This window comes from Thalassophryne amazonica, chromosome 10, assembly GCF_902500255.1.
Source record: "Thalassophryne amazonica chromosome 10, fThaAma1.1, whole genome shotgun sequence".
Taxonomy (NCBI): Eukaryota; Metazoa; Chordata; class Actinopteri; order Batrachoidiformes; family Batrachoididae; genus Thalassophryne; species Thalassophryne amazonica.
The window spans coordinates 111,797,688-111,817,228 of record NC_047112.1 but is presented as its reverse complement, the minus strand read 5'-3'; the positions used below and the strand labels follow the sequence as shown (position 1 = coordinate 111,817,228).

General features: G+C 41.7%; 1 protein-coding gene and 1 long non-coding RNA gene across 2 annotated transcripts; one reads left to right on the top strand and one right to left on the bottom strand.

Annotated features, from left to right (window-relative positions):
• The first annotated feature begins 404 nt into the window (after positions 1-404).
• LOC117518060 lies at positions 405-18,729 on the top strand. The gene is made up of 3 exons (XR_004562908.1): positions 405-417; positions 681-685; positions 18,636-18,729. It is a non-coding gene; the product is annotated as an uncharacterized LOC117518060 (long non-coding RNA).
• Positions 10,482-10,960, bottom strand: LOC117518059 (guanine nucleotide-binding protein G(I)/G(S)/G(O) subunit gamma-12-like). Its single transcript, XM_034179134.1, has 2 exons — positions 10,739-10,960; positions 10,482-10,643 (listed from the first exon to the last, which is right to left on the bottom strand). Exons 1-2 carry the CDS (start codon positions 10,823-10,825, stop codon positions 10,518-10,520), a joined length of 213 nt encoding a protein of 70 aa, XP_034035025.1. The 5' UTR covers positions 10,826-10,960; the 3' UTR covers positions 10,482-10,517.
• Positions 18,730-19,541: the final 812 nt, after the last annotated feature.

Here is a 19,541-nt window from a genome sequence, read left to right as displayed (position 1 = left end):
GATCTGTTAAAAACATATTTTTAATATTTGCTGGAAGTAAATTGTTTATTGCTTTATACACAATTTGTACTGTTTGAAAATGAACCAAGTCTGTGAATTTTAAGAATTTGGATTGTAAAAATAGTGGATTTGTATGATCTCTATAGCCAGTATTGTGAATAATTCTTATAGCTCTTTTCTGCATTACTGATAGTGATTGTGTTGTACCTTTATAAGTATTACCCCATACCTCTGCACAGTACTGTAAATATGGTAAAACCAGTGAGCAGTAAAGAATGCAGAGTGAGTTGTGGTCCAGAATATGTTTCGCTTTGTTTAGAACTGAAATGCTTCTTGACAGTTTACTTTGTATATGTTTTATATGAGTCTTCCAGTTTATCTTATCATCTATTATCACCCCCAGAAACTTATTTTCATGTACCCTTTTAATATCTACCCCCTCGACTTGTAACTGAACCTGTATGTCTGTAATACAATAGTCAAATAACATGTATTTTGTTTTACTTAAGTTTAATGATAATTTGTTTGTCAAACCATATTTTCAATTTTCCCATTTCTATACTGAACCTCCTCAGTAACTCCTGCAAATCCCCCCCTGAACAAAAAATGCTTGTGTCATCTGCAAATAATACTAATTTTAATATTTTGGAAACATTGACAATATCATTTATATAAATTAGAAACAGTTTTGGACCCAATACTGACCCCTGTGGGACGCCACAAGCATTGTCCAAGCATGATGATGTATATTCCCCCAACTTCACAAACTGTTTTCTGTTACTTAATTAGCTTCTCACCCAGTGCAACACCAACCCCCTAATCCCATACTGTTCAAGTTTACTGATTACTATGTCATGATTGATTGTATCAAAAGCCTTTTTAAGGTCTATAAATATTCCAACTGAATGTAATTTGTGGTCTATGGCGTTTGTAATCTCCTCAACTGATTCTATTAATGCAAGTGATGTTGAACTATGTGCTCTGAATCCATATTGACTATCAGTAAGTAATTTATGTTTATTTATGAATTTGTCTAATCTATTATTGAATAACTTTTCTAATAATTTGGAAAATTGTGGAAGCAAAGAAACAGGTCTATAATTTGTGAAGTGGTGTCTATCCCCAGTCTTATACAGCAGCACAACCTTAGCTATTTTCATTTGATTGGGAAATTTACCGGTTTGAAATGATAAGTTACAGATGTATGTTAATGGTTCTACAATCCATTCAATGACCTGTTTTACCACCACCATATCAATTTCATTTAAATCGGTAGATGTTTTATATTTACAATTATTCACAATGTCTATAATTTCTTTTCCATCCACTGCTGTGAGGAACATTGAACAGGGATTTATTTCTATGAGATTATTATCCCAATCCTCAGGTTGGGAATTTGGAATTTTTTCTGCCTCATCCTTATTTTCCTTCTTGATATTATTATCAATGAAATACTGAGGGTAACTCTGTTTTTTATTACCATTTTTGATAATGCTATTTAATATATCCCATATTCCTTTAATATTGTTTTTGTTATTATATAATATGTTACTATAATATTCCTTCCTACATACCCTTATAATATTAGTTAATCTATTTTTGTATTTCTTATATCTATTTTCTGCCTCTTTAGTCTTTAGTTTTATGAATTCTCTACACAGTGTATTTTTCTTATTACATGCATTTCGTAACCCTTTCGTCATCCATGGTCGAGCTTAGATTTTTTGTTTTCTGTAGTCATGTTTAATTGGACAATTTTTATCATATAATGATATTTATCTAATAGATTACAATTTGTTCATGTAAATGGGGAATCTTCTTCACAGACTAAGGTTAATTATGGAGTTCCACAAGGTTCTGTGCTAGGAACAATTTTATTCACTTTATACATGTTTCCCTTAGGCAGTATTATTAGACGGCATTGCTTAAATTTTCATTGTTACGCAGATGATACCCAGCTTTATCTATCCATGAAGCCAGAGGACACACACCAATTAGCTAAACTGCAGGATTGTCTTACAGACATAAAGACATGGATGACCTCTAATTTCCTGCTTTTAAACTCAGATAAAACTGAAGTTATTGTACTTGGCCCCACAAATCTTAGAAACATGGTGTCTAACCAGATCCTTACTCTGGATGGCATTATCCTGACCTCTAGTAATACTGTGAGAAATCTTGGAGTCATTTTTGATCAGGATATGTCATTCAATGCGCATATTAAACAAATATGTAGGACTCCTCCACAGCATGTCTTTTTCCTGGAACTCTCCCTCAGACCCAACCAGTCCCAGCAGAAGACTGCCCCTCCCTGAGCCTGGTTCTGCTGGAGATTTCTTCCTGTTAAAAGGGAGTTTTTCCTTCCCACTGTCACCAAGTGCTTGCTCACAGGGGGTCGTTTTGACCATTGGGGTTTTTACGTAATTATTGTATGGCCTTGCCTTACAATATAAAGCGCCTTGGGGCAACTGTTTGTTGTGATTTGGCGCTATATAAATAAAATTGATTGATTTATTGACTGCTTTTTTGCATTTGCGCAATATCTCTAAAATTAGAAAGGTCTTGTCTCAGAGTGATGCTGAAAAACTAATTCATGCATTTATTTCCTCTAGGCTGGACTATTGTAATTCATTATTATCAGGTTGTCCTAAAAGTTCCCTGAAAAGCCTTCAGTTAATTCAAAATGCTGCAGCTAGAGTGCTGACAGGGACTAGAAGGAGAGAGCATATCTCACCCATATTGGCCTCTCTTCATTGGCTTCCTGTTAATTCTAGAATAGAATTTAAAATTCTTCTTCTTACTTATAAGGTTTTGAATAATCAGGTCCCATCTTATCTTAGGGACCTCATAGTACCATATCACCCCAATAGATCGCTTCGCTCTCAGACTGCAGGCTCAATAATGACCAAGTCCCACAATGTGCTCGCGTCACAATTTTTGGTGTGTGTATGTTTGTGTATATTTGTACAACACACCACACAAGCTTAGTACTGTATGGTAAATCTGCATGGAATAGATAGTTCTCAAAAACTAAGTGACACTGTAAGAAGGAGACTACTGAGGAAAGCCATCAAGACACCCAGACAACCTTCAGACAGCCTGTGGCTGTGATTGAAGAAAATGTTTTTAATTTTGCATCGGCATTTATACAGCTTCATGATGAAGTAGTTTAGAGAAGGATTTTCTTATGATTATAAGTAAGACCTGAAAATTTAGCTACAATTTGCCAGAAGGCACAAACCCTGATTTGATTTGTTTTGTTTAAAGAATATTCTTCTCTAACCCACTGGTGCTGCACAAAACAGAGGATTAGCGATGGACACATCATGTTTTAATAGCCCAAAACTAGCTTTGTCAGTCATGGCCCTCTCACATGTGCAACAAGAAGTGTCAGGATTTCCCTCAGAGCCTGGTTTTAATGCTGTTTTACCAGTGTCATGTGTTAGTTTCTCCACTAGATGGCACCCTCAGTTCTGTTTCACACCTGGATCAGATGAGTGACTGATTATTGATAGACTATTAAAATCCTGACTTTCTGTTCATGTATTGCCAGATACATGTGTGCCTTGTTTGTCCATTGCCTTGCGTGCCTCATTTTGCCTCGCCAGCTTCTAGAGCCACCTTCGATGATTCAGGCAGTCTCCAAGAGGATCAAACCTGATTGCCGCCCTGTGACCTTGACTGCGTCTTCCAGCTGTGCGCTTAAGACATCAAAGTACCCTGCAGCAAAAGCTCAGGTAACCTGGCCTCCCCTCTAATTCCTGTATTAGAGTGAACTGTCTTTTCCCAATGTTCCAGATGATTCCAGTATGGTTCCCAAGCGGACCTGGATCTTGGCTCTGACTACTGCACAGCAATGTCACTTTGGAACTCCTTGGCTCTTGGCGCAGAGCGCGTCTCGACTACTCGCCAGATAAGTTCCTCCTCGTCTCAGTGAGATCTCGTTCTCACTCATTCCTATTTGTGACTGTGCTATGATAAAGAACTGTTCTAAGAACTCTTCCTAAGAACTGCATGAATTCTGATATCAAACCATTGCGAACCCAGCTGTATCAAGTCCTGTAGTTCTCTTTCTCTGCATGAAACCATATTGCTGCTCAAAGATCTTCACCTGTTTTCTAAGCCTAGCTTCTACTACTCTAAGCCATAACTTCATGCTGTGGCTGATCAACTTTATGCCTCTGTAGTTACTGCAGCTCTGCACATCACCCTTGTTCTTGAAAATAGGAACTAGCACACTTCGTCTCCACTCCACAGGCATCCTCCCACTTTCCAAGATTTTATTAAACAGTCTGGTTAGAAACTCTACTGCCATCTCTCCTGGACATTTCCATGCCTCCACTGGAATGTCATCTGGACCAACTGCCTTTCCACTCTTCATCCTCTTCATAGCAGCCCTCACTTCTTCCTTACTAATCTCTTGTACTTCCTGACTTACTCTCACCACATCATCCAGCCTTTTCTCTCACTCATTTTCTTCATTCATCAGCTCTTCAAAATATTCCCTCCACCTTCTCAGCACACACTCCTCACTTGTCAACACATTACCATGTGCATCTTTTACCACCCTAACCCGCTGCACATCCTTTCCAGTTCTGTCCCTTTGTCTGGCAAATTGGTACAAGTCCTTTTCTCCTTCCTTACTATTCAACTTCTTGTACAGCTTGCAATATGCCATTTCCTTCACTTTTGCCACTTCTCTTTTCGCCTTACGCCGCATCTCCTTGTACTCCTGTCTACTTTCTTCATCTCTCCGACTATCCCAAAACTTTTTTGCCAACCTCTTTCTCCTTATGATTTCCTGGACCTCTTCATTCCACCACCAAGTCTCCTTGTCTTCCTTCCACTGTCCAGATGTCATACCCAGTACTGTCCTAGCTGTCTCCCTCACCACATCTGCAGTACTTTTCCAGTTGTCCAAAATTGCTTCCCCTCCAACCAGTGCTTCTCTCACCTGCTCGCTAAATTTCACACAACAGTCTTCCTCCTTCAGCTTCCACCATCTGATCCTCTGTTGAGTTCTCACTCTCTTCTTCTTTACCTCTAAACTCATGCTACAAACAACCATCCTATGCTGTCGAGTGACACTCTATCCTGCCACCACCTTACAGTCTGTGATTTCTTTTAGCTTGCATCTCCTATAAAGAATGTAGTCCACCTGTGTGCACCTTCCTCCACTCTTATATGTTACCCTGTGCTCCTCCCTTTTCTTAAAGGAGGTGTTCACCACAGCCATTTCCATCCTTTTTTGCAAAATCAACTATCATCTGTCCTTCCCCATTCCTATCCTTGATACCATATCTACCCATTACTTCCTCATCAACTCTGTTCCCTTCATCAACATGCCCATTGAAGTCTGCTCCTATCACCACTCTTTCATGCTTGGGCATACTCTCCACCACCTCATCTAACACACTCCAGGAATCTTCTTTCTCCTTCAACTCATAACCTACCTGTGGGGCATACGCACTGATGATATTCATCATCACCACTTCAATTTCCAACTTCACACTCATCACCCTGTCAGACCCTTGCTGAACCTCCAACACACTTTTAATGTACTCTTCCTTTAAAATAACCCCAACACCATTTCTCTTCCTGTCCTCACCATGGTACAACTTGTACCCACCGCCGATGCTCCTGCTCTTACTTCACTTCCACTTGGTCTCTTGCACACACAATATGTCTACCTTTCTCCTCTCCATCATATCAGCCAGCTCTCTCCCTTTACCAGTCATACTACCAACATTCAAAGTCCCCACTCTCATTTCCACCCTTCTAGTTTTCTTCTTCTCCCGCTGTTTGTGGAAACGTTCTCATCCTCTTCTTCGTTGTCTTCACCCAGCAGCCCAATTTCCACCGGCACCCTGTTGGGCAACAGCACTGGTGGTGGACGTTGTTAACCCGGGCCTTGACCTCTTCAATTTGTACCTCTGCATGTCCAGACTGCACTGGGCTCTCAATGTAAATACATTGGGATCGGACAGGACATTCCATCCGATGCGAGTGAAAATCCGCTGTACAAAATCTGCTACATACGGCGTTCACTACACGGAAAACAACATAAAAACCTTGAGACCTTCTTGTCTGGTGACTGCGAACATCTGGTCCACATGATGACGATCTAGGTGAGCTCCACTGCACATGGGACCAAACAGCAAACCCACCTCCCAAAGCTCAGATGATGAAGTTGCTTCCATCCTACAAGGCTGACTCCACTCTCCCAAAATTTTCTTCTGTTCAGTCCGAAGGGAATCTGCACATCCTGAAGCCCCTGCCTGTGTCCATCCACGCATCCAAACACACAACAACCCGGCATTCTCAGTGAATAAACAAACAAAACACCTGGATTTCCATGCAGACTCACCAACAGCGAATGCCACAATCAAGTCCTGCTTGATTGGAACTGCGTTACAACACGCAGCACTTGACCTCTAACCTTTGTATACAACTTAAAGGATCCCTTTATTTTCAGTGATTTTAGAACAAACTCCTGAGTTTAAGCACACTGTGCTGCTCAAATAATTTTTTCATACACAAACACACCGTGCCAGGAATAAATGATCATTTATAACAAAAGGTGGTGAGTGAACAAACCATTCTGTGTTTTGTAAGCAGCTTATATCCGACAGCATTGTTGTTGCCATTCCCTGACAGCTGCGCTTCACATCCTCTTTCTGTCATGTTCGGCTGGAACATACACGGTTTGGAGCCGTCATTATTTTTACCGTGGCTTCCTTTCATGACAAACTTCCTCATTTTCTTCAAAAACAATCGATATGTCACTTAAATCTTTGCTATAATCGCGCACTATGCCTTCGCTGTCCATGTCTGCCGTGTTGGTAAACAGAGCCGCGCTGCGACACATTTACTCGCCTGACGTCACAGCCGTCGCAGCGAAAAAGTAGGTCAACTCCGAGGCGGTAAATTCAAATTCTTAGATGGGTAACGAAACGTCTAAATCCTTGTTCAGTGTAATTTTATGGTAAAAAACAAAAAGAAAACATGTGGAAAAAGCTTTTTTTATTCTTCAAGAATATGTAAAAACGTCATGGCGTGGCAGGGACCCTTTAAGAACTATGAACAATTCCTGAACAGTGAACTTTATTTCTTAAGAAGAGAACTTTATTTCCTGATCTCTGAAACAACCTCTTATGAACTGTAACTGTTTTGAGGCTCCAGCATTACGACTGCATTCACTCACCCTGTGTGTCTTTATTCCCCATAGTTCCTAGTTGATATTACCTTTCAAGACTGGTTTGGGATCCTGCAGCTCCCTCATTTCACCACCAGGAGGCGGGCCATCTCTCCACACTGCAGGCACCCCAGCGCGGCGCCTTTACTTTATTATAAATAAATAGATTTTCCTTTGTACTCTTCTCTGTGTCCAGCCCCTACATTTGGGTCCACTGCCTCCAACGGTCCGGTTCCACCCGAACCTCTAACCATAACAAAGAAGGCTGTGTTTATTTATGATAAGCATACAAAAAAATAAATACAAATTTCTTTTTGTAGGTAATGTGCTACATTGTAGTAGCTTCACAACTGATACACAGTTTTCACAGAATTTTGGAAACTGCCAACTCTAAACTGCAAACTAAAGCAGCTGCTACACACTGCCGGTGCACACAAGCAACTATAATCATACCATATGACACTGTAAAAAATGAAATATGTTTAATTTAGGGTCTGCTCTTTTCTCTGCACCCTGCCAAGCAGCGTCTCTACATCTGGAGTTCCCAGGCACCGGTGTCACAGACCGAACGGTCCACCCCTAAAAATTTATCCGCCCTGCCTCCACTGCGCATGCGTCATTTAGGAGATCTGAGACAGAGTCTCTTCACCCAAAGCAATGACAAGGTAAAACCTCTTAAATCATTCTGAATTCAGTTTTAAGCAGACCCAAGGCAATACTTGGTGACGCTTTGAAATGGACGATATGCAGTGAATGCATCAGCTAACAGCTCATATAGCTGCTGTGCTCTGATCGCTTCCTCTGTCTTTTATGATGAAATACTGCTGAATTTATGTGGAAATGATTGTTGTACAAAAGCTTCAGATATCTGTCGCTGAAATAGATGATGACTGGACTGCAGTTTTAAGCAGAGATGAGGTGATAATCGGTGAACCGCGGCTAATGACGCATGCACAGTGAAGGCAGGGAAGACCGATTTTTAGGGAGGACTGTTCAGTCAGCCACACCGGACTGTTACTGTCTAACTGTACTTAGGATGGTTAAAATTGGTTAAATTTAAGCACATGGTTAAATTTAATTTAACCTTTATTTAACCGGCTTAGTCCCATTCAGATCAAGACCTGTTTTGCAGGGGAGACCTGGACAGTTATGACATCTCCAATTCACCTAAGCTGCAACCGAAGCACACCCACGCAAACATGGGGAGAACATGCAAGTTCCTCACAGAAAGACCGCAGGTGGGAATCAAACCCATGACCTTCTTGCTGTGAGGCAATAGTGCTAACCACTAAACCACCGTGCCGCCCTGATGACGGCTCTGCAGGAGGCTTGTGAGGCTTACCTGGTTGGCCTGTTTGAGGCCACAATAAATCTTCTTTTTCTTTCGTCCATCTCACCCTGTCCTCTGTATCTTCCTCTGTCACACCAACCACCTGCATTTCCTCCCTCAGCACATCCATAAACCTCCTCTTTGGCCTCCCTCTTCTCTTTCTGCCTGGTGGTGCCATCCTCAGCATCATTCTCCCTATATATGTGGTCTGTTAGAAAAGTATCAGACCTTTTTATTTTTTGCAAAAACCTGATGGATTTGAATCACATGTGCTTGCATGAGCCAAACCTGAACCTTCGTGCACATGAGTGAATTTTTTGCAGAACGACTGGAGCAGCGCTACTGCATCAAATTTTGCCAGAAACTGGGCGACAGCCAGGTGGAAACCATTTGGAAGATTCAGACGGGCTCTGTGGCTTTTCAGTCGTGTGACTATCCGAGAAATTGTGGACGAGGTGGGCATCATTTTTCGGAGTCCAGCATGTCCTGTGAGACTTCAACACAAAGGTGCTTTTGCTCTGCTGTCAGCAGCTTCGGCACGAATTTCGCCACCACTCTTTTCATGGCCAAATCTTCTGTCACTGTGGAATGTGCTGAAAAAGTGCTGATGTCCACCTCTTCTACAATTTCTCGGATAGTCACACGACAGTCCCGCATCACCACAGCGTTCACTTTGGAAATTATCTGGTCATTTCAGCATGTTGATGGCCGACCGAAGCGTGGCTCGCTCTCCACCATTGTGCAGATGTCTTTAAACTGGTTGTACCGCTCCTTAATCTGTGTGATGCCCAGAGGATCGTCACCGAAAGCCGTCTGAATCTTCCGAATGGTTTCCACCTGGCTGTCGCCCAGTTTCTGGCAAAATTTGATGCAGTAGCGCTGCTCCAGTTGTTCCGTCATTTTCCTTGCAATGAAAATCCACCGAGAGCACAACACACGTCCTCACACAAAGGCTGCTTGCCAGCAATGATGCAATCGACAGGCGTGAAAAAATTCACACATGCGCACGAAGGTTCAAGGTTGGCTCATGCAAGCACACGTGATTCAAATCCATCAGGTTTTTGCAAAAAATAAAAAGGTCGGATACTTTTCTAACAGACCTCATACTCTGGGTTCCTCCTCTCCACATGTCCAAACCGTCTCAGTGTCACCTCTCTGACTTTGTCTCCAAACCGTCCCACCTGAGCTGTCCCTCTGATATGTTCATTCCTAATCCTGTCCATTCTCGTCACTCCCAAAGAGAATCTCAACATCTTCAGCTCTTCCTCCTGTAAATGCAGATGACAAATATTGTTGTATGTATGAAATATGTACAATGACAATAAAGGCTGTATTATTATTATTATTAAAAATATGGAATTCGATTATAGTTACATTATCAAAGATTACTTGATTACATTTTGATTATTGAAATATGGTGCCACTGAAACCTTTTTTCACTGATCTAATAATATTAACTGATGAACTAGAAGTGAAAGGAAGCAACTGAAATGCTGTAGTTCTCCTTTTTTAAAGACTCCAATCACAATGCCTGCAAGTAAAAAGAAAACTCATGAAGCAGCAGTAATGTGAAAAAACCCAGCTTTCGATTGCTAGTAATATTAACATAATTGTGATCTTAAGAATGTGCAACACAGGGGTGAAAAATGTGATTTATTTTGGAAAAAAAATACACACGTCATAAAATGAGATAGTTTTAATTTATAATTTAAGTAGAAATATGAAAAATAGAAAACAAAATATTGATTGTGTCCATTTTTTTCATCTAATGTGCATCATTTTCAGTATTTGACGGAAGTAATCCAAAAGTATTTAGAATTCGTTACTTTGCTGTAATCCAGTAGTTTTAGTTAATAATTACAGAAATGTCCATGTTCTTGTATTCAGTAACTGATTGAATTCCAAAGTAATCTGACACAACTCTGCATACAGTATGTGTGACAGAAACATAATGTGTGAAGATGAACATCCACGATGTAGCTTTCACAGCTGTTACAGCAGCACACAGGTTTTCTTCTCTTTGAAAGGATTGGACGAGGCAGCGAAGCCGGAGATCAGGGGGTCACTGTGTCTGTGGTCCTGACAGTATTGGACCAAGTCGGCTGCTGTTAAGGATATCTGCTCAGACAAAGGTGAGCAGAATCATATTTTACATGATTTTAAAAAATCATCAGTTTGTGGTGCTGTGCATCCATTCCTACTTTCTTACATACCTTGATTCTCTCCATGGTCGCTTCCACCCGCAGTTGGTCCACCAGCTTTTGTGTCTGGATGACACTGCTGCTTCCCTTTCCTGACATTGCCTTCAGGTTAAAGCCTCACCGAACAATTACAATGAAAGAGCCGTCCTCAAAACCACAAACAACCAGCAGGAGAAGCGTCTCAAAATAATGTTTCACTTGATTGACTCATTGCCGAATCAATTCAGGTTGTCCAGGAGAAAATTGTCCAGCTTTGTTATTAAGGGATCCCCCCTTTTACTCACTGTCAGGGGCTTTTCAAAGACTCTGTGATATAAAAGGTCACTCAGTCAACACAGAGTGGGAAATGTCACGGACATTATGCGTACTTCAAAGGCATCGCTGGTGAAAACGTTTGGGTTAGCAATGATGGCATGATCCTGTGATAAACTGTCTCCCTGTCCAGGCTGTACCACACCTCCTGCCCAGTGACCACAAGGACAGGCTCCATCTCTCCCATGATCCTTAATTGGATGAATCAAGGAATAAATTAAAATTCATGTATGCTCTTATGTTCTAAGCTCCAATTAATGTAGGATTTTCATTTGTCTTTCTTTCTTTCTTTCTTTTTTTTTTACAACTAATATACCGGTGTTGCCAACAGAACGGTCTCCCCTAAAAATCACTCCCCTTTTTGCATCTGCGTATGCGTCATTAGCCACGGTTCATGGATTAAAACCTTGTTTCTGCTCCAGTCATCATCTATCTCAGCGACAGATATCTGAAGCTTTTGCACAACAGTCATTTCCACATAAATTCAGCATTATTTCATCATAAAAGGCGGGAGAAGCGATAGGAGTGCTGCAGCTAAACAATCTGCTAGCTGATGCATTCACTTCACGTCAGCCATTTCAAATTGGCACGGAACTTTGCCTCGTTTCTGCTTAAAATGACCCCGTTTCTGCTTAAAACGGCTTTGTTTCTGCTTAAAACTGACTTTATAATGATTTAAGAGGTTTTACCTTGTCAGTTGATGGTTAATAATCCCATTAATCCATTTGATCATTTTGGGTGAAGAGACTCTGTCTTAGATGAGCGGCAGAGCTCCGAAATCACGCATGCGCAGATGCAAAAGTTGGACCAATTTTTAGGGGCGGACCATTCGGTCTGCGACACCAGACTGAATTACTTATTTGATGATTTATTTTGGGAGATGGGGGGTTGGTGTTGCAACTAATATGTAATATACCAATAGATCATCCAATACACAATGCTACAATATGGTGTGTGCCTTATCAAATGTAGTACATGACTGGATCAACGCAATAGACAAATGCAATATCAGAAGAAACCCAGAACACAGCACCTCGATCTGTGCAAAGAAGGACAAGCAGCAGCTGTGGAGTGTGTCCAAGGCTGCACACACACTGATAGGATGCAGAGTTCCATTGTGAAACAAATAAATTTATTATTTCCAACATTTGATTACTGTCACTCAGCTGTGACTAATATATCAAATAATCAAATCAAATCAATTTTATTTATATAGCACCAAATCACAACAAACAGTTGCCCCAAGGTGCTTTATATTGTAAGGCAAAAGCCATACAATAATTACGGAAAAACCCCAACGGTCAAAACGACCCCTTGTGAGCAAGCACTTGGCAACAGTGGGAAGGAAAAACTCCCTCTTAACAGGAAGAAACCTCCAGCAGAACCAGGCTCAGGGAGGGGCAGTCTTCTGCTGGGACTGGTTGGGGCTGAGGGAGAGAACCAGGAAAAAGACATGCTGTGGAGGGGAGCAGAGATCGATCACTAATGATTAAATGCAGAGTGGTGCATACAGAGCAAAAAGAGAAAGAAACAGTGCATCATGGGAACCCCCCAGCAGTCTAAGTCTATAGCAGCATAACTAAGGGATGGTTCAGGGTCACCTGATCCAGCCCTAACTATAAGCTTTAGCAAAAAGGAAAGTTTTAAGCCTAATATTAAAAGTAGAGAGGGTGTCTGTCTCCCTGATCTGAATTGGGAGCTGGTTCCACAGGAGAGGAGCCTGAAAGCTGAAGGCTCTGCCTCCCATTCTACTCTTATAAACCCTAGGAACTACAAGTAAGCCTGCAGTCTGAGAGCGAAGCGCTCTATTGGGGTGATATGGTACTACGAGGTCCCTAAGATAATAACAATAAATCAAATAATCAGTCCAAATAATAAAAGTACTCTTCACCAATGGGGGAAAATGTCAAAAAGCTCAAAGAACAGGAAAAAGGTGCAACTTATATTCTGGAAAATTCAGTAGTTTGTGTGCACATAATGTGTGACCTAAAATAGAAAATAACACCCTATGTGATAGATGCTGTAATTGGGTGTTTAAGTAGATAACAATAAGCACAAATTATTCACTGAACACAGAACTGATGTGTGTGCAGAGAGAACGCTGCAGCACATGAGCCAGCTCACCTATTTTAATGTCCACATGCCCAAGCAAAATTATTTGTCATGCACACAATCAAAACATGTAACAAATTATGTTGAGTGAATAGCATTTCCAGCATGATCCTTTTTTCTATTTTGTCCTGCATTCTTTTGGCTGCTCTTTTTTGGGACTTCAACAACAGAAACATGGATCTTCTCCTCACTCAAACCCTACCACAAAAACTCAGGAGGCAAGGTAAAGTTAAAGATTTTAATCTTTTGTAATAATGCAAAGTGTTGTGTACAGACGTGTTGTTTGAATATTGCCAAAGGAAGTTGACAAGTGAGCACTGGAACATGGCAAACTTTATTAGCACATAGTAACCCAAGGAAATAGAGACCTGGAATGGACGTCACGTGACTAGCGGCATGCCGCACGGCGGCCATTACTAAGGGTGGAGAGAGCACCTTGAGCCAGTTAAGGCACCTGTTAAACAGAAGTGAAATGAGGGGAAAAAAGGCAGCCAGTGCTTCACCATCAACTGCACCAACTACAAAAAGAAATTCCTGAATACTAAAATGAACTGTACAATAACCTTAATGTTATTATGTAAAACAAATGTCTATTTTAAAGTCGTTATGTCGCAATTTAATATCGATATACTGAGACTATAACTCAACACCATAAGTTCTTTTCATTAATTTATATCACCCATATTGGCCTCTCTTCATTGGCTTCCTGTTAATTCTAGAATAGAATTTAAAATTCTTCTTCTTACTTATAAGGTTTTGAATAATCAGGTCCCATCTTATCTTAGGGACCTCATAGTACCATATCACCCCAATAGAGCGCTTCGCTCTCAGACTGCAGGCTTACTTGTTCCTAGGGTTTGTAAGAGTAGAATGGGAGGCAGAGCCTGCAGCTTTCAGGCTCCTCTCCTCTGGAACCAGCTCCCAATTCAGTGTTTCTTTCTCTTTTTGCTCTGTATGCACCACTCTGCATTTAATCATTAGTGATTGATCTCTGCTCCCCTCCACAGCATGTCTTTTTCCTGGTTCTCTCCCTCAGCCCCAACCAGTCCCAGCAGAAGACTGCCCCTCCCTGAGCCTGGTTCTGCTGGAGGTTTCTTCCTGTTAAAAGGGAGTTTTTCCTTCCCACTTTCACCAAGTGCTTGCTCACAGGGGGTCGTTTTTGTTGTGTGGGCCGCTGAAGAGGAGGTACTGCAGGCCCACCACCACAAGATGGCGCCCTGCTTGAAGTGCGGGCTTCAAGCACGAGAGGGCGTCGGAGCGACCAGGAGTGTCAGCTGTCACTCATCATCCGTACCAGCTGTCACTCATCCACTACTCATCACCACCACCATAAAGACCGGACTGCAACTCCACCTCCCCACCGAGAAATCAACTACCAATCAGGTAATTTCTCTGCTGACTAACACTTTGTGTGTAATAACCTGAACTTCTATTGCAGCCGTTTTCCTGGAGTGTTGCCTTATCTGGAGGATTGGCGTTTGGTGTGACAGCGACGGCTTCGCCTCACACCCCAACCCAGATAAGTGGTTGACCAGGAGCTGCACGAGTGTGTGTGATTGGAGGTGGAGGTTCTCCCTCCTTACTGCATACAGACTGTGGGATTACTGAGTGTGTATCCTCACACTCATCAGGACTGTCTTTGTTCTCTGCCAGCAGTACCGGGTCTGACTGCTGAAGACAGCGTCCACCTGGGGCGCAGGGCTTGGCGGCTCCGGTGTTCTTCAGCTCCGTTGGTGGTGGAAGCTGTGTGGATCCGGCCTCTCTCTCGCCAGGCGTCTTCTATCGTCGAGCCTGCCCACACGTCACCTGGTGTATGATTGACAGTCACTATATTGTTATTGTCTGTATTTCGTTGTGTGATTCACAACATTAAATTGTTACTTTTTGGCTTATCCATTGTCCGTTCATTAACGCCCCCTGTTGTGGGTCCGTGTCACGTCACTTTCACAACAGTTTTGACCGTTGGGGTTTTTACGTAATTTTTGTATGGCCTTGCCTTACAATATAAAGCGCCTTGGAGCAACTGTTTGTTGTGATTTGGGGCTATATAAATAAAATTGATTGATTGATTGATTAAGCTGCGTTCACATGCATACAAATACGGAAACAAAAATGTTCATATATATATATATATATATATATATATATATATATATATATATATATATATATATATATATATATATATATATATATATATATATATATATAGTTGCAGTTGTTTAATATGATATTAGAATTCAGTAAGATATATCTTATATATTATATTCCAATTCTAAGGTGGAACTATGCTAGTATATAAAGGTATCTTAAAAGGAGGAGTAAAATAGGAGAGTATAAAGAGTAGAGTAGAGCCACTTAGGTGCCTGGTCTTGAGAACCAGGAATGGTGAATGGCTTTATATCTACTTGTAATAAAATGCTAGTAAAAATCATATATATATATATATATATATATATATATATATATATATATATATATGTTGTTGTCATTAAAAGACTAGCAGTAATATTACAGTGGAAAAAAAGCAAGGTAAATGACCATAATGGCAAGGCATACTTCAGATTTATATTTTAATACATAAGGATTATTTTTATCCGAGCTTTTAATCAGCTTGAATACAACTTACAAGACTTCATTTATAAAAATCCATCGAGAATTATGTCAGGAAAAAAAAAACAAAAAACAGTAAATTCCCCAAATTTCCACACTTAATGTAAAACATTTTTTTCTACATTTTTTTAAGTAAAGGGCTTTAAAACAAGCCTGCTTTTATTAAAATCTGTTAACAAATAGCGACAATAGAGTGAGAAAAGCAGCACAGTTTGTCATAATTTCCCCAAATTTCTGCAATTTATATAAAAGTTTTTTTTTCACTCACACATGCATAGGTTCATTGGAAAGCGCTTTCAAGGGGCTTTAAAACAAGCCTACTGTTGTGTGGGCCGCCAGAAGAGGAGGTACTGCTGGCCCACCACCAGAGGGCGCCCTGTCTGGAGTGCGGGCTCCAGGCACCAGAGGGCGCAGCCGCCTCACAGGAGCAGCCAGGGTGACAGCTGTCACGCATCACCTGCAACAGCTGTTACCAATCACCTGATCAGCAGGGGTACATCAGCAGGACGACATCTCCACCTCTTTGCCGAGATATCGCTCTACCTAGAAGGTACCGTACTCAGCTGACTGTGTTTTTTGACAGTAACCCTTTACTACTTTTGTGCGTTAACTAGCAGATATTCTTCCAACGAGAGGTGGAGGTGGTTTTCCCGCTTTACGGATTACTGGGTGCAAACGCACCCACATTTAACTGTTTTTGTTCCTCGCCAGCAGTACCAGATCCGACACGTGGAGGCAGTGGCCACCTGGGAGTTCGGGACTTGGCGGCTCCAGTATTCCCGGGGTTCGGTGGCGGAGGAAATCGTGTGGTTCCGGTTCTACTTTGGACAGACGTCTCTTATCTTCGAGCCTGCCCACGTGACACATTCTTGTGAATTGACTTCTCTGTCTATTGTTGTGATCCGTTGTGTTTGTTGTGCTTATTCACAACAGTAAAGTGTTGTTATTTGACTTCCTCCATTGTCCGTTCATTTGCGCCCCCTGTTGTGGGTCCGTGTTCCTACACTTTCACAACACCTACATTTATTAAAATCCGTTAAGAAATATTGACTCTAGTGCAAAAAAAGCGGTAAGTTTATTATTTATTATCGGCACATCTCCACCCTTAGCAATGGCGCCTTCCTGTCCTGAGCTATGCTAATAGACTGAGGTGCGCACGTCCATTCCAGGTCTATATTTACATGTAGCAACCGACTGGTCTCCATTCACTTTCCTCCTGCTTTAGCTTTGGGCTCTTCATAGCCACAAAATTATACAGTGGCACTTAGCGCCCCTGCAGTTAACCTGAGGTACTGCACCCATGGAACCTTCCAAATGCCACTGTGACCTCCTCTGTATGTTAACTGCACTTGTCTTTTTTCTTTTCTTTAACATACATCAAATCAAATCAATTTTATTTATATAGCGCCAAATCACAACAAACAGTTGCCCCAAGGCGCTTTATATTGTAAGGCAAGGCCATGCAATAATAATACACGTGCAGTTTTTCTCAACATACTACAACTTACACATTGTCATTACTTACATTTTTCTAGCAACATCCCGTTACAAGTCAAGATGTTGTGGAGGATGGACATTTCTTGTTGGACGCTCCACATGTTGTGTACCCGCTGGATTTTCCTCAGCTTGGTCTATTTCCACTAAAACTTGAGGAACCTCATTCTGAGGACAAATGATTATTTGTCCACCCGCAGTATCCTTTGACTCATTTTCCAAATCATTCAGTTCATTTTCAAACTCATAAGCAAAATGATCATCATCATCATTGACAATGTCTGGATTTACCATCTATTTGTTTTCTTCCAATAATTGAGTCACATGTTGTTTCCATTTGCCGACACCAAATATGTAACTGGACCCAAAACCGGGGTAATTTCACCATTCACACATTTCTCTCCTCCCCTGTAGTTCCTTGCAAGCACTGCTTGTCCCACAGTGAAACTCCTACCCTTCGCATTTGACTGTTTCTGAACCTGCCGATCCTGGATGAATTGAGAGAAATTTGATTTCAGCCAAGACAACCTGGTGAAGACAACCTCTTTTTCAAAAAGAGTTCTACCAGTGTTTTCCAGTTGTCACGTGTGGCATATTTCGAGAACCACACAAGAAATTTGCAATACATTGTTACAAAGATGAGCAGCAGGGGCTAGCTCTGGCGGTGTGGAACATCAGCTTGCTGTGGGGTAATGAGCGGGAGCTTGTGTGGAGGTGGAGTGATACCAGTTAGATCTGGAGGGCCTCGCCTCCACGCACAGCCTCGGCTCCATAACCACTCTCCTTGATAGGGGTTGGACCTTATTCTTCTCTAGAGTTGCCCAGGGTGTGAGGTGCCGGGCGGATGGGGGGATACTCATGAGTCCCCAGCTGAGCGATGCAATGCTGGAGTGTACCTGGAACACTACACTGATGTTTGCAGACATCACACTGATTTACCTCATTTCCAATGTCTTCATCCAATGAAGCCCACCACAGTAAACTCCTAGCCAAGGACTTCATTTTTACCATGCCCCAGTGGCTCTCATGTAGCGCTGACAGTAACCTGTTTTCAAGACTATCTGGAATGATTACTCTGAATCCACAAAGTAAACAATCATCTTCCACAGTCACATCAAATTGTTGTCTTACATATGGCCGAATAACTTCAGACACATGTTTTGTCCAACCTGACAAAACATATTGTTTCCCCTTCACCAGTGTGGGATGTCTCTCGATTTCACGTGCAATCTGCTGAGCTGTGATAGGCAGACTGTCTAGGTAAGAAACTCGAAATACTGGATTTGACTTTGGAAATTTTTCATCTGCTATTGGCAGTCTGGATAATGAATCTGCATTCCCATGTTGTTCTGAAGATTTGTACCTGATTTCATAGGAGTATGCTGCTAAAATCAAGGACCATCTCTGCATCCTCGCTGCTGCTAATTGTGGTACTCCTGTTTTTGGACCTAAGATTTTTAGTAATGTTTTGTTATCAGTAATCAGAGTGCTTGTGAAACTTCATTCCTCAAAAATTAGGCCTAATGCTTCTTTTCCATTTTTTGAGTATTTTTTGTCTGCTTTTGTGAGCATTCTATAAGCAAACGCTATTGGCTTTTCACTTCCATTTGGCATTTGGTGAGAGGATACTGTGCCGACACCTACTGGTGAAGCATCACATGCCAGTATGAGTGGCAGATCTAGGTTGAAAGATTGTCTGAAATCAGCTGTTTCTTGGCTTCCCTAAAATCCTTTTGACATGATTCTGTCCACTCCCTTTTGACATCGTGTTGCAACCCAGTCACTGGTGCTATTAATATAGACAAATTTGAAATAACACACATAAAAAAAAAAAAAAAAATCTAGCACGAGTAAATGTTTTGTTTTCTTTAAATAGGGGTTATTGTTGTGTGGGCCGCTGAAGAAGAGGTACTGCTGGCCCACTACCACCAGAGGGCGCCCTGCTTGGAGTGCGGGCTCCAAGCACGAGAGGGCGCCAGACCCAGAGGAAGTGACAGCTGTCACTCATCACCCCAGCTGTCACTCATCTACACCACCACTTAAGCCGGACTGCAACTCCACCTCCCCGCCGAGAAATCGACTACCGAGAGGTACGTTCTCTGCTACTGACACATTGTGTTATAATCCAGTTCTCATTTGCAGCCCTATTCTTGTGGACGGAGCCTTATCTGGGACTTCGGCGTTTGGCGTAACGACGACGACTGCGCCTTACTCTCTGGACAGATAAGTGGTTACACAAGAGTTGCACGAGTGTGTGATTCGGAGGTGGAGGTTCCCCCTCCTA

What these genes read in the sequence shown, in the direction of transcription:
- LOC117518059 (XM_034179134.1), bottom strand. Translation starts at nt 10,825, where the DNA reads ATGTCAGGAAAGGGAAGCAGCAGTGTCATCCAGACACAAAAGCTGGTG. An exon ending in CGACCATGGAGAGAATCAAG is followed by an intron (nt 10,644 to 10,738) that starts GTATGTAAGAAA and finishes TTGTCTGAGCAG; the next exon opens with ATATCCTTAACAGCAGCCGA.